The 16,046-nt window shown below is 43.8% G+C and overlaps 1 protein-coding gene across 5 annotated transcripts in view; it reads left to right on the forward strand.

The window, feature by feature from the left end:
- Window positions 1–2,630: 2,630 nt before the first annotated feature.
- ano2b (anoctamin 2b) overlaps window positions 2,631–16,046 on the forward strand; it is a 175,670-nt gene continuing 162,254 nt past the window's right edge. For 4 of the 5 annotated variants that reach the window (XM_041202729.1, XM_041202730.1, XM_041202733.1 and 1 more), the window contains exons 1-2: window positions 2,631–2,992; window positions 13,499–13,558. In XM_041202729.1, coding sequence (XP_041058663.1) covers window positions 2,812–2,992; window positions 13,499–13,558 — 241 coding nt within the window. In that variant the 5' untranslated portion in view covers window positions 2,631–2,811. The remainder of the gene's footprint in view (window positions 2,993–13,498; window positions 13,559–16,046) is intronic. The other variant, XM_041202732.1, reaches the window with a different exon arrangement.

Here is a 16,046-nt window from a genome sequence, read left to right on the forward strand (position 1 = left end):
AAAATTCAGCAGGTTTGGCAGCACCTATGGAGTTAAACAGAGTTACCATTCCAGGTCACTGATCTTTTGTTAGAACTGGGAAATATTAGAAATGTAATAGGTTTCGAGCAAAGGGTGGATGGGAAAAGGGACAAAAGGAAGGTCTGTGATAGGGTAGAAGACAGGAGAGATTCTCTGAGCAAGCTCTTTCACTTCTGAACATGATGGTTATAGGTTTACTCCAGAGTCTAGAGCATCTGGTGGGGTCAGTGTTCACTTATATCACTTGGTGGGAATGGCCTTAAAATGGGGTCATAACCTCAACCATCCCATTAAAACCAACTAAGAGGGTAGTGAAAAGGCCTACCATTGGGTGCCCAAAGCACTTGCCTGAATCCAGCAGTAGGCCCCTGTTTTAAACAAATGTAGCTCTAAGACCCATCTGAAGTCAGAATTGGTCAGTGCCAATTGGTCAGTTGGTCAACCAGTTTCACATCTGATGGTGCTGTTGAGTCCTTGTTAAATTCCATTAAGAATTTTTTATTTTTGTAGGGCCCAGTGGAGTAGGATATTCATAATATGGGCTGTACCCAACCTGGAACCCTATCTTCTGCAACCACAACACCCACTTACCTGGCTGGCAGCAGCAGCCCAACTTTGATGAGGCCATAACTCAAAATCTTAGCTGTGCATCCAAGTGAAATGAACTAGTCTCTGCTGACATTTCCATGCTGCACTGAGGTAATACTACACCGTCAGAGATGTCAGCATTCATTTGAGATGTTAAACCAAGCCTGCCCTGTTGCAAATCATCCTACAGTACTTTCCAAAGAAAATTAGGACCGATCTCCTGGTGTCCTAACCAACCTTTAAACCTCAACCGACTCACTAAAATGAATTATCTGCTCATTAATCTCTTTGCTGTTTGTGAGATCTTACAACAACGACTGTAATTCATGCAGTATAAATTGTTGTTCCCTGTTACTGTTGTAAAATTCCTGCGAGTTGTCCTGATGAGTGCAAGACAGAAAGCTTTGATAGCATGTCTCCTTCTCAGCAATACACAGGTGCTGTAACTCATTTCCTTTGAAGAGCTTTGTGATTCCCTGAGATATTTTGTTTTGCTATTTGCCCAAAGTCTTTAAGGCAACACCACATTTTAAAATTCTTTAAGGGTTGTTCTATGTATTCTTGGGATTTGTTTATTATTTTTAATAATTCACGTTCACATAAATCACAAAAAACGAGATCATAGGTCAGGATTTTGCACTCGTCAGATGGGCTCAGTGGGGCTGGGTGGGAGCAATTAGGATGCCGGCCGCCGCCAATTAAGGCCCGTCCAGCATGAAATGCACGCTGCAGCTCTCGGCACTGCCTGTGGGGGGGTGGGGGGGTGGGGGGGGGGGGTGCGCAGGAGCGGGGGAGCGAGAGAGCAAGCGGGGAACTTTGCTCATGCACGTGGGTGTGCACAGGAAATGCTCCCTGACGCACAGAGCTGTTTCCAGGAGATGAAGATTTTAAAAATTAAAAATAAAGAATGTTAAGATGTTCCAAAACATGTCCCCTCATGCGACTCTGTCACATGGACAGGGACATGTTATTAATGAAATATTAAAATTTTTATTTAATTTTTAATAGCTGTTGGAAACTTCATCCTGCCCATGGATGAGGTTTCCTAAAAACTCCACAGGCCGCTTGGCCTTTTCGCCTGCCTGCCAACTGTATGGTTGGACAGGCAGCAAAAAATTTAATTCAATCATTACTTTAATGGCCTTAATAGGCCTTTTAATTGTTAGTGGGCGTGCTACCAACTCCCGCATGCACCCACCAACTGAAATACTGCACGAGTGCGCAATGACATCAGGGCACTTGGCGTTATCGCGTGTCATTTTACGCTCGTTTGGGTTGAGCATACGCCCACCCGACGAGCTAAAAATTCTGGCCATAATATGTCAGATACCCTCGATAGAAGGAAGGGCAGTAGAGAAGATTGTAAAGATCATCCTACCTTATAGCAAGGTGGGATTTCCATTCCACCCCACTCATCTCTCTGCACGGTTCAAGTAGAACTATTAATTTTCATGGCTATTACTGTGAAGTTACCTTGCCTTACAGGCCAAACGCATTTCACATTGGAACCTTACTGTTCTTCATCCCACTGGACAGGGCTGGACACAAAACCATCTCAAAGAAGCGTAAGATCGTACACTAATCTGCTGTGTAACTTATCCTGTTGCAACTTGAACTTTATTGAATTACAGAATTTGACCTATCACTGAAGACACTGGAAATTGAGTAGACCTGGATTGAATGGGTCAAAAATTGCAGCGTTTAATGACTGGAAAGTTATTAAAAGCACTAAGCACTTATGCTAACCCACAAATAAGTTTGTCCATAAAAATCTTTGAAAGTGGTTGAAATTTTCTTGTATCAGCCTGGCTTGCTTTGCAAACTAGCAGTGAAATCATGGTGCAGGAATGCGCAATGTGTCTCCACAATGAGCAAGTTATTTCATGTAACAATAGCCGTTAGAATGGGAGGAAACTGATTTGCTGATGTAGCTTAAATGAACTTAGTTGATTTATGCTGCCTTCACTTCAGTGACTATGGTTAGTGAGTTTTATTTGGACAAGCTGGGCCAGGTCTTTTATGTGCTGCAGAGACTTAATCATCCAAAATATTGCCGAATCACTAGATGGTCCGTTTTGAAATAGGGTTTGAAGAATAATAATGCAAGAAAAAACTTAAGATCCATTGCAAGGTACTGAATTTTGAAATATCTAGATGAATATATGGATTCACAATTATTGGCCCAAATCTTCCAAATAGAGTATGTGTCCAACGTCAATCAGACAGAATTCTCCCACTTACCTGCATAGGATTTTTCTGCCCAAGCTTCCAGTGGATGATCCCGCAGAGCTCCTTCAGTGCAGGAATCCATGGGGAGAGAAGAGTGAAGAGAATCTGTACCAAAGCCATGCCCCCTTTTTACAGCACTGGCAGCCATATTCTGGTAAGTGTTTAAAGGACCCCAAACTCCTCAGTTGCTACTGAATGAGAGTATGAGTGAATGGGTGAGCATGTAGGTGTATGCACAGGTGTGTGTGTGGGTAGGTGAATGAAGTAAGTGGGCATGCAGCTAGGGCAGAAGCTGGGTAGGAGCATTGGAAAAAAGGAGCATGGGTAGATCCTTCGGCTCATCGAGCCTGCTCTGCCATTCAAACAGATCATGGCTGATCATCATCTTGACACCATTTTTCCCCATTATCCCCATAGCCCTTGATGTCATTAACCTCCGGAAACCTATCGATTTCTGTCTTGAATAAGCTCAATGATTGAGCTTCCACAACCCTCTGGGGTAGAGAATTCCAAAGATTCACCATCCCTGAGTGAAGAGATTCCTCCTCATCTCAGTCTTAAATGGCCTGCCTCTTATTCTGGTACTGCATTCCTTGGTTCTAGACTCCACAGCCAGGGGAAACATCCTATCTAGGAAATATGCTGGTTTGGCAGCTGGCCAGGGTGGTAGATGGGTAGGGTGTCAATTGCATAGGGTGTAGGTGGGTAGGGTGGCAGGCGGGTAGGGAGGGCGGTGGGTAGGAAAGTAAATGGGTAGGGTGGCAGGTGGGTAGGTGGTAGGTAGGTAGGGAGATAGGTGGGTAGGGTAGCAGGTGATGAGGGTGGCAGTTGGGTAGGGGCATAGTTGGATAGCGAGGTAGGTGGGTAGGTTGGTAGGTGAGTAGGGAGGTAGGTGGGTAGGGAGGTAGGTGGGTAGGTTGGTAGGTGAGTAGAGTGGCAGTTGGGTAGGGTGGCAGGTGGGCAGGGAGGTAGGTGGGTAGGGAAGTAGGTGGGTAGGGAGGTTGGTAGGTAGAGTGGCAGGTGGGTAGCGGGTTAAGTTGGATAGGGTGGTAGGTGAGTAGGAAGGCAGGTGGGTAGGGAGGTAGGTGGGTAGGGTGGTAGGTGGGTAGGGTGGAAGGTGGATAGGGTGGAAGGAGGGTAGGGAGGTAGGTGGGTAGAGTGGCAGGTGCTTGGGTGGTAGGTGTTTAGGCTGGCAGGTGGGTAGGGAGGTAGGTGTGTAGGGTAGCAGGTGGGTAGGGTGGCAGGTGGGTAGGGTGGTAGGTGGGTATGGTGGCAGGTGGGTAAGGTGGCAGGTGGGTAGGATGGCAGGTGGGTAGGGAGGTAGGTGGGTGGGGAGGTAGGTGGGTAGGAAGGCAGGTGGGTAGGGAGGTAGGTGGGTAGGGTGGCAGGTGGGTAGGGAGGTAGGTGGGTAGGGTGGCAGGTGGGTAGGGTGGCAGGTGGGTAGGATGGCAGGTGGGTAGGGAGGTAGGTGGGTGGGGAGGTAGGTGGGTAGGAAGGCAGGTGGGTAGGGAGGTAGGTGGGTAGGGTGGCAGGTGGGTAGGGAGGTAGGTGGGTAGGAAGGCAGGTGGGTAGGGAGGTAGGTGGGTAGGGTGGCAGGTGGGTAGGGAGGTAGATGGGTAGGAAGGCAGGTGGGTAGGGAGGTAGGTGGGTAGGATGGCAGGTGGGTAGGGAGGTAGGTGGGTAGGAAGGCAGGTGGGTAGGGAGGTAGGTGGGTAGGGTGGTAGGTGGGTAGGGTGGAAGGAGGGTAGGGAGGTAGGTGGGTAGGATGGCAGGTGGGTAGGGTGGCAGGTGGGTAGGGTGGTAGGTGGGTAGGGTGATAGGTGGATAGGGTGGAAGGAGGGTAGGGAGGTAGGTGGGTAGGGTGGGCAAGTGGGTATGTGGGTCAGGGTGAATTACGGACCCGGGGGGGCATGTGTTTGAGAGGGGAGTCAGTGAGGTGGGGTGGGGGTCAGTGTGATAGATTGGGAGGGTCATTTGTATAGACGAGAATTTTTCTGTCCAACATTTGCTGGGTAACTTTTCAGGTAAATTAATCAGAGTTGTCCAAAGTGTCCGGTTCTAGCTCAGAGTCGGAGGCAGTTTTGCAGGTGAGCAGGGGAATTGCCCATTGAAAGTTTATATTTCCCAGGAAATTCGCATGGAGTCAATGCGTTGAGACTTCCACGGGGTCTCCGATGATCCGGAGACCAGAAGATCCGGGCCATTATCTCTTTCAACTTAAGTTTAGCTCCATTTATTGTATCTAATGCACCGTACACATATTCTGATCACAGACTTCTAGGGTGGAATATTACCCATCACATGATAATTTGAAGAGGGGCAGTGGGATTGTGGAGGTGATGTAGAAAAATCATTAAAACTGTGAAACGTGGTCATAAACTAGCATGAACACACCTACTTCTGGCTTAACCACAGTGGGTTGGGGGTTAGCCAAGCAACTCCCTCTGGAGAGACTTGTCTTTAATTATAATATTCAATGAGGCTCTGGTCATCAGATTTTGGCATTTGACTTTAAGGGCTGTGGGTTGGATTTCCCAGGACTCACAAAATCTGGCAAGCAAAGGCCTTCCGAAGGAATGGGATCCAGTAGGTCTCTATTTTTCACAGCATTGCTTGTGGGCCAGGAGGAGTACAAGTACTTCATCCTTCCCTCCCAAGCAAATCACCTGTCGTGATTTGCCTCTGTTCCATGGTCTCTCCTTCCCTTTGATCTCTCCCTCAATGTGATTTCTCCCTCCCTGTGTTCTCTCTCCCATTAAACAGCCTTCCCCTTTAACTTCCTTGTTTTGTGATTTTGCCCCTTTGACCTCTCCTTCCTCATGATCCCTAACTCCCTCCTTGCTGCTTCCACCATGTCCCAATCTTCTCTGATTGTTGGGAACCACTGGGCACAAAATTGGCTTGGCCTTCTGCTACTTGCTTCTTTGTCCAGAAGCCAGTCATCCCTATCCATCTGACCAGTTGCTAGGCAAGAACTGAATAAAAAATGCTAATGCGTTTTTGCCATTAAAATTCAGCAGGAATTTCCAGCCTTTTCTGATTTCTAATCACTCTCTCCTCACCACCCACAAATATCAGGATCATATGATCTAATTATTTATTTCTCTTGTCTGCATGTGGATTCCGATGTGCACTTGATGCTGAATTTTTACTCAATGCCACTCTTGGGCTGAAAAAGTGAACAGGAGATCTGCTCCAGTCCCCTGCTAGCTCTCGTCATTCCTCTATGTGGGATCTTCCTGTACACACATTGGTTTCTGGCTTTCCTACATTAGAACAGCAAAAGTATTTAATTGGCTACAAAGCACTTTGGGATTACCTGAGGCCATGAAAGGTGCTATATAAATGCAAGCTCTTCCTTCCTTCCCTTCTTTAGCCAATGCTCGGAGGTATTCAAAGCTCATTAGTTTAATCTCTGGCCCCCCTCTTTGTGGGAAAAATCTGGGGCTCTGCTTAGCACCTGCCCGGAGAAAGGAAACTAGCCAAACATGTACATGTTGCATTCCACAATGCAGGGCATCGCAGTGGACTCGCTAATATTATTTTCAACAATATGGAGGTTTTGCACATTGACTAGCAACTGCACCGCACTGTTTCGAAACCATTCAAATATAAGGCAGCATCATTTGGAGACTGCAAAATGATACATAGCTTAAAACCACAATCTGCACTGAAGTATCAGCTGCTTGGAATGTCACTCTGTACAGATAAGCTATTATGATGGCCACCAGGCCTGCAATATGATTGGCTGACAGGGGTGTAATGATTATGCTAATTGACAATGACAGTTCGCAGGTTAGAATCTTTAGCCAGCAAAGCCTATTAGGCTATTGTCACTACCGAAACAAATGTTCATCCAAGAGATGTCTAGTTTAACAATGAGCAGGCAACAGTGTGGTCTTAGCACAAAGCAATGGCAATCTGTAGCATCTTGTAGAATATGACTAATATCATTGTGTTCTCCTACTTGGGATGGAGATGTTTAAAATGAATGTTTGTTTCATTTGTTCACCTTTCTGGAGTTTAGGAATCTAATAGCAAAAACCTTTTTTCTAACAAACTATTCTGAGGAATTCTTGCTGGATCAGGTTCTTATGGGCTTTCAGGGAAAAATATATACAGACTTCAGGTTTCCAGCAGTTGTAAGCTTTTGTTCTCTTCACTGGGTGGCAGTTCTATTTTATAAGCCGAGGAAAGTAAAGTTCAACATAGTTTACAACTTTGCAATAGTTAGCTTGAAGGGAACGTAATATGTATTGTCCTGGATTTTGCTCTCATTGAGAAACAATCATTAAACTAGCTGGTCGTCGCACTGAGACATGCCCACAGGTTTTCTATGCACTGGAATTTGTTGTGTTGAGAAAACAATAAAATAATTTCAATATGATGCCTTCTACGGATGTTCAGGGGGGTCGTGGGGGGTAGGGGGGCGGGGTGTGGAGGCGGTGGGGGGGTGAGTGGGGAGGGGGTGTAGTTGTAACCTCCAAAAATGGGTGGGTTGGGGTTAAATGGGATCTGATGATTTTAAAAATCCAACCAACCTCCAACCTGTCCGCTTCTGGTTGAACAGAGGCTGGACGCTGGGATGAGGAAGTCTGGTAACCAACCCAATTACAGCAGACATGTTACTCATTTCAATATTATAATGAGGCAGTGTACCTCATATTTTATTTGACTTCTGGCTTTAATGCTGGCTGCCTGGGATGCCCAGGCCTTGGGAAGCCTGGCAACTGAAATGAGGTGAAAGCTACTTGCTATGTGGAACATCAAAGTGTTTACCCAGTGCTGCTTGAGGGCCAGGAGGAGCAGGAGTTCTTTCACCCAGCCTCCTAAGCTTAGCTGCTTCTAACTAAACAGGATTGCCACCCCTCTGGGATCACTGACCCTGCCTCCACAATCCAACTGCCCTTGGAACAGAATCCCTTTGCTAAAATCAGGCCATTCCCAGGTCTGGAATCTCATAAGTGTAACTTGCTCACCCACTCCACCAGTTATAATTGGAATGGGACCAACCCTAATTCAGAACTGTCCCCTCCATTACTACCACTACTCTAGCTGCAGCTTTCCTACTTGTTCTGGCCTGCTGCCTCCTTCCTCCATTGAGTGTTGATAACCTCACTGGAGGTTTTGCTGTAAAATTTAGCCATTACGAAGCACTTAAGGAAGTGACACAATTGCTATTCATCAGCTACATTCATAAATAGATGAATAGTCACCACAACATCCTGTATCCTTAATAATATTTGTAATTTCTAAAAATTCTTTAACTAAAGATGTAATATAAATCCTTTTGGGAACTTCTTGCTAAGTATATTTGCAAACATGAATTTCTAGATAGGATTGTTCTTTTATTGTGCATACAAAATGTGGATTTAGCAAATGCATTCATGAATGACAAATACCACATTTACGCTTCAATAGGAGGTAAATGGATATGTTCTTGGTTCAAAGGCCGGCTGGAGATTTAAAGTGCATTCATATACTCCATCTTTGGCATTGCTGCAGAGCACTTTTCCACGTTGCACTAATGATTACGTTGCAGTATAAATGTGAGGTTAAAGTGCCATCTCACAAATTTGATTTGACAGTTTGGACTGTAAAGGTGTGCAGTGACCAATCAGGTTTGAAATGTGTCTGGTAGACCCATGGACCACTTGGTCTCTGTTTATACCCTGTCTACAGTTAATTTACTATTTAGTCAGTGAGGACACTGGTCCAATATGCTTTAAAAAAAAGTATAACTGGAAGGAGGAGAGCTGCATACCTGGTGAAACCACACAGGTACAGAATTCTCTCCTTCTGAGTACAAGCCAGGTGATACCAATATGTATCAATACAGCAATAAATCAGTCAGAAGGGTTTCTGTGAGTAGCTGAAAGGTTGCAGCAAGGTGGGTAGGCTGAATTGGTATTTCTTATTTTAACAAATTCTCCAAACTTATTATGACTTATTAAGGCATGGGTAAGATCCAGGAATTTTCATAACTGCTGTATTTTATTCACCCATTTTGAGAAAGCATCTGTTCTAATGCTGTGCCACTCTATATAGGAAATCAAATGCCCATGTTCACTGCATTATAACAATGGCTAAACTTCAAAAGTGTTTAATTGGCTGTAAAGCACTTTCAGACATCCCAAGGTCATGAAGGGTGCTTTATAAATGCAACTTCTTTTTATCAGCTTTATAACCTCAGAAATGTAGCAGGGACTCTGTCTCATGTTGCTCAGGGCATTGTTACCATATTGACTATTCTTGGGCAGGCTCCTTCTTAACACAGCCCACGCCAAATAGTCTTCACAAATGCTTCATGCTGGCTGCCAAGATATTATGGGCATTGTACCAGGATCTCCTGCAAGAACTTGTACTCATTTTGTCTGGCAGGTTCTGTTCATATACTTAATACAGGTTTATGAGTTTTGCAGACTGGGTGCTAATTTCCAGCAAGATGGCCTGCCCTTTCAAGTAGGATTATAATTGCACAATCCATAGAACCTTTGCAGCATGGTGTGTATGATAGAAGCTGGCTGAGCATACTGTCACATGGTGGGAGAGTCATGAAGCTATAGTTTATCTTGGCCTTGGAATATGTCTGAGATTCAGGTAAAATAATCACCATTTTCTAAACATAGCAGGAGGTTATAATCTCTACCCTTTGTAAGAAATGTTGTATGTTTTATGCATAGTTGCATACTGAAGTCCATTTGACCCATCACCACTGTACTTATTGACCTATGTTAGCTTATGACCCAGCAACATTTTGATTTTAAAAATGTCATCTTTGTTTTCATGTGCCTCCCTGGCCTCAGCACCCGCCCCCCCCCCCCCCTTATTGCTGCAATCTCCTCCAGCCCTACAATCCTCTGAGATAGCTGCACTCCTCCAATTCTGGCCTTTTTGCCAGATTTTGATCACTCCATCATTGGTGGCTGTGTCTTCAGCTGCCTGGGTCTTAAGCTTTAAGGTTCTCTCCTAGACCTCTCCACCTCCATATTTCTCTTTCCTGCTTTAAGATGCTCCGTAATACATATCTCTTTGATCAAACCTTCGGTCACTTACCCTATGTCTCCTTACATGGCTCAGTGTCAAACTTTGTTTGGTAACACTCCTGTGAAGTACCTGGGGACATTTTACTCCATAAATGCAAGTTGTTGTTGCTCTACTCCAAATAATCTTTACAGTAGTCATATTTTGCAAAATATACTTAAAATGTAATAAGCACCCCAGTGTTGTATTTTGTTGTGGGTCAAGTACACATATAAAGTTGAAGTACAAGTTATTATTTTGACTATGAAAACAACCTAACTCCAATAAAGAAGGACTTGCGCATTTATTATATAGCGCCTTTCATGACCACAGATGTCCCAAAGTGCTATGCAGCCAACGAAGCACTTTCGAAATGCAGTCGTAATGTTGGACTGCGGCAGCCATTTTGTGTAAACAACACACAATATGATCCCAGAAAATAGACCAGTCACATTTTGACAAAATTAAACTCTAGATATTCACAAAGAGGGTCAGGGCTCAGAGCCAGGGCCATTTTCTAACTGCTAACTGATCGAATATTTATGTGTTAAGCCCCAGTCTATTTGATAGCTCAGGTTGGTTGCATGAAACCAAAGCAAGCATTAAATACAACCCATTGCTCTTTATATGAGGATAAATCCTCAGTGAGTTAAAATTCTATTGGGTTATCATGGTACAGGTGATTAAAAGGTTGGGTGGAGAATATTTCATACCTAGATTCATTTTCTTATTTTAATTGTCACAGGAAATAGCACATAGTGGTTCAGAGAATCAGATTCATTTGAGACTTACAATAATTTTTAAAAATCGTTTTCTTGCAAATTGATAATGTTGTTAAGCCTCCCCCACATAGTGTGTGCAACTCAGCTTGCTATAATATTTTTCAAATTAAAGCCTCCATTTACCATCATAATGTATTCCTAATTCATTGTATATGAAGTTCCTTGGGACCTGTCTGAGGCATAAGTTAAGGAGCTTTACCAATTTGCATCAATCTTTCTTTTAGAGATTGGTGTGAATGAAACATGATGTGGGATTTAAAGTGTATATTTATATTACTTTTAATCTTTATTTAAACCGTAATCAGAACAGTAAGCCAGTCAAATATTTTTGGACGTAAGGTTGAAATGTTCAGGACTGAGATTGACAGATTTTTGTTCAGTGGGGGTGTCACAGGGTTGTGGGGCAAGTGGCGTTGAGGTACAGATCAGTCATAGTCTAACTGAATTTCTATTCATAAGAGCAGAGAGTCATTCAGCCCCACAGCCTGATGGCCGATCTATACCTCAGTTCCATTTATTTACATTAGCTCCATATCCCTCACCAACATAAGCCTATATCCATCTCAGGTTTGAAAGCTTTAATGATCTCGGGCTTTCGTGTTTCGGGCCGAGGACTCTAGATTTCCTTATGGTGAGAATGAGTTTTTTTGGTTCCACTCCTTAGTGGCCTGTCTCTAATTTGAAGATTACTCCTGCTCCTCAGAAAAGTGAAAGGAGGTTCTTAGGCCCCTTGGAGTTGCTTTATCTTTGGGTGACTAATTGAATGGAAGGTTTGCCATGCCTTTCTCTCCAGCACACCACAGTTCAATGGGATACTGCATATTAGCTGCTACAGCCTCTGGCACATTAACCCAGTCCACAGACAGCACACAGTGTGACAGTCCCGCCGAGGCAGATTAGTCCTCAATCAGATCAACTCCACACACACCCTCACCCTGCCCCTATCCCAACATGGCAGATCACGGGCAGCCAGCACCCGGTAAGTGTCTGCTTTACATTTATTGTGGAGGTCAGAATCGATAATGGGTAGCTTGGTGATTCGGGTGGAAATCCTTTGAGGTTGGGTGGTCGGACAATCTGGCGAAGATATGTTGTATCAGCTCGGAATAACGGTCAAGGTGAATAGTTTTTGCTAGTGGTTTAACACACGCTTAGTGAAAATTAATTCCGCATCTATTTCCAAACATATTGGGGCCCGTGGATTTAATTAAAAAAAAATTATAAGTAACTCCACGAGCTTCTGCGCCTCTTATACAGGTGGAACTTGCGAAAGGAATAAAGATCTAATAAAATAGTGGGTTCCCTGCACTGAATTGCTTCTGACCGTCTGCAAAAAGCAAATAATTTGGTTTTTTTTTACTATTTATTTCATTTAGTACAACACCAATGATATACTGGCTCTAATAAAATACGTGTAATAAATGTGTAGGTTCTCACGGATTCCCGCAAGGTGAGCCATATCCTGAGGTTATAGCCGAACTGACCCATTGTTTAGCAACTGGTTCGCGCATTAACTTCGCAAAGTTCACCACTGAGTCGTTTGAGTTATTTTCCGAGCGGTTGCTCAGTCAAAGCGTTGCTTGGTTGCGATCCACATTGTGGAGAAGTGATAGATCCAGGTGGTCTGTAAGTAATCACGACTGAAAATGGGCAGTGCGGCTTTTCTAACCATTCCCATTTGGATTTACAGTTTATATATATGTATATATTTATTCATTCATGGGATGTGGGCTTCGCTGGCTGGGCCAGCATTTTATAGCCCGCCCCATATGTTCTGAAGTAAGCTAAAACAAAATGAGGTAATTAACATTTTTTTTAAAGTGAAAGCAGCAAAATTGAATTTGTTAATCATTTTGGCGTGTTCAGAGAAGGAAATATTGATAGGCTAATGATAGGATTAACTGTTCAAACTGCTGAAAGATTCGTAAAAGCAGTGACGTTCCCTTTCAGTCATGGTTCAATTGGTAAATTTCTCTGAGCTAGGAGGTTTTGGGTTCAAACCCCGCTTCGGAGATACATAATCCAGACTAATAACGCAGGGCGTGCTGCACTGTCAGAGGCAGTGCCATTAAAGGTGGGACATTACACCGAAGCCCCAGCTATTGCTATCAGGTGGACAGAAACCACCCCATGGTCCTACTGTTTGAAGACGAACTGGGGAGTTCATTGGTATCCGGGCCAATACTCACCAATACTTCAAATGGGTAATGAATCTTTTTGCTTTTCAATTGCCATAGGAAGGCAGTGTGTCACAAGAATAGATGTGTTGGCCCAGAAATGGCTGGAGCATGGGGGGTGGGGGGGTGGGGCAAGTCATGTGATGAGACCTCCAGGAATATGTTTAATCACAGTTGGCAACCCTATTACCTGATCATTACTATTGTCTGTGGGACCATGTGTGCAAATTTGCTGCTGTATTTCCAACATTAAAACATTACCTATGCTTTGTGAGGCAGCCTGTGTCATCAAGGGGCAGCCACTGAATTTCGCTGTCAGCAGTGCTGCTGTGTCACAGATTGGGTTGGTACCTAATGGCACAGCAGGCAGTCTTGGCACCTCATTGGCCTCTTAAAGCCATCTCCGGTACTGTCACTGAGATATAGACACAGCCTGAATTAATGGAGACAAACCTCTGGTGCAGTTCTCAGACATCAGAGATGGAACTTGGAGTCTTGGGTTTTCATTTGGTACAAATATAAACAAGGAACTTTTTGATGACTTTGAACAAATCTGAAACTATTGATTTGCAAATTTAGCTTCTGCCACAAGTGTACCAGCAATAAGGATTTGTACTGTTTTAAAAAAAGGTGATGGTTTGCCAAACTGATGCAGACTCTTCCATCCTTTTTTTATAGCTGACATAAAGAGAATTCCATCTTTTCCAAGAGGACGGGACCCTGACCCAGGACACAGAGGTGAAGCAAACACAAACCCCATGTACCATCCATTCAGAATGCTTGTTTCAACATTTCACTGTGTTTGAGGTTCACCTGGTTTGGATTGAATGTTGAGTGTGATTATGCTGTCTTTTTAGTTACCTAGCCCATTAGAATATATTGTAGTGTCATTACAATAAGGTGACCTCCATGATGGCATTTAGAAACTCTTACTGAGTTTCCTTTACTGTATTAATCCGCTAAAAATGTTTAATCAATGTAAAACTTGATATAGACTTGATAATGAGGAAGACTGCACGCTGGTATGCTTTTATTAAATTCATGCAGCAAATGGAGTGGCTATAAAAAGATCTTTGTAATCCCTTAGCAAGCAGATAACCTTGTAATCCTGTACATTGCATGTACCAAGACTGCAGAAATAACAGGTGATGCACAATAGCAGGAGGCATAAAATCCCCATGTTTCTTCTCAAATGTCACCTTTTTCCAAAGCAGCATATTACTGAGCCGCATGGCGCAGGAACGGCTTATCCTCAGTCTGCACCGAGTGAGCTAATTTCATTAGGAACATTTGCCACTCTGGATTAGGGAAAAGAATACTGAGCACGTTTTCCCAATCCTGATCCCTTGTTATTATATGGATGTCTGACCTGTCCGTGCTCCTCTCAGAATGTCAGATGAAAACATGGCCAGGCTCGGCTTTATTTAAGTAGCTTAATAATTGCTGTCAGTTCCCAGATATGAATGGTGAGCATTTAGTGAGGTACAGAAGGGAACCCAGCAATAAATTAACACCCTCAGAGGGGAAGGGAGGAAAGCAGTGACAAGGACAATTGAAAGAGAAGATATACAGAAGAGTTTTGAGAAAAAGATGGGTTTTTTTCACTTATTCCTTCACGGCATGTGGGCGTCGCTGGCTAAGCCAGCATTTATTGCCCATCCCTAGTTGCCCTTGAGAAGGTGGTGGTGAGCTGCCTTCTTGAACCGCTGTAGTCCATGTGGTGTAGGTACATCCACAATGCTGTTAAGGAGGGAGCTCCAGGATTTTGACCGAGTGATAGTGAAGGAACAGCAATATATTTCCAAGTCAGGATGGTGAATGGCTTGGAGGAGAACTTGCAGGAGATGGTGTTTATGTTGTTCATGCCCATTACTGAAGAATGACCAATAAACATGAAATAATTAATTGATCTTCATCTGGAAAATATTTCAATTAAAAATGCTGGGTCATCAGTGCTGTATTGTGCTGGTTGATATGATCATGTGGATTTTCATCTGGGACATTTGCAGCTGATATAGTGAAAACCTGTTATCACAGCATATTGAAGGAGGCTGGCTAAGAAATTTATGGGACAGTAATGACATGATCATCTTTCTTCTGTGATAAAAAGAAAAAGAAGAAGAAAGCTTACATTTATAAAGTGATTTTCATGACCACCAGTTGCCTCAAAGCATTTTACAGCCCACAAAATACTTTGTAAGTGTAGTGGGTAGTAGGGTCATTTGAGACCTCAGTGGGTGGTTGTCCCTGTGGTTTTATGAGTCACCCCAGGCCCATATAAGGGCCCTATACTCAGGTTTATGAGCCATGATCCATGGCAGAGCCTGCAAATTTTTGGTGGTGATGGAAGACGAGCTGGAACCTCAAGGGAGGACAGCTGTTACAGGGAGATCCTTGGGGAAGAGGACTTGTGTTCTCTTTAAGCATGCATGAGGAAGGCAATGGGAAACCACTTTGTGTATTGTTTTCCCTAGACGCATTGCTGAATGCTCTTCAAAGCTGAAAATGGGAGGCTCTTACAAGCAACTGAAGAGGAAAGAGCAGAACCATGAGACATGGAGAAATGGGCAAAGGAGCTACCCCTAGACAGATCGCCACTACACACTGTTGTAACGTAGCAAATGTGGCAGCCAATTTATGCACAACAAACTCCCACAAACAGCAATGTGATAAGGGCCAGATAATCTTTTTTTGTGATGTCGATTGAGGGATAAATATTGGCCAGAATAGCAGGGATCACTCTACTGCTCTACTTCAAAGTAGTGAAATGGGATCTTTTATATCCACCTGAGCTGGCAGATGAGGTCTTGGGTCTAACATCTCATCTAAAAGACAGAACATCTAATGGTGCAGCACCAGACTGCCAGCCATGATTTTTGTGCTCAAGTCCTGGACTGGGACTTGAACCCAGAATCTTGTAACTCAGAGGCAAGACTGCTTTCAGTTTAACCATGGCTGATGTTGAAGAATAAATGTTGGTTAGTACAGCAGGTGCACTCACCTGCTCTAGTTCATATAGCTTTATGGAACCTTTAGTATCCATCGGTGATGGTAGACAGGATCTTGATTTAGCATCCTATCTTGAAAGATGGCACCTCAACTGTGGAACATTCCGACAGTACTGCACTGGAGTGGGGCTGGAGCCCTTAATTTTTTGACTTGAATGTAAAAGAATGCCCACTGAGACAAGAAATGGCTTTATACAGGAGACAGTTATAAATGGGAT

Source organism: Carcharodon carcharias, chromosome 13 (genome assembly GCF_017639515.1).
Source record: "Carcharodon carcharias isolate sCarCar2 chromosome 13, sCarCar2.pri, whole genome shotgun sequence".
Taxonomy (NCBI): Eukaryota; Metazoa; Chordata; class Chondrichthyes; order Lamniformes; family Lamnidae; genus Carcharodon; species Carcharodon carcharias.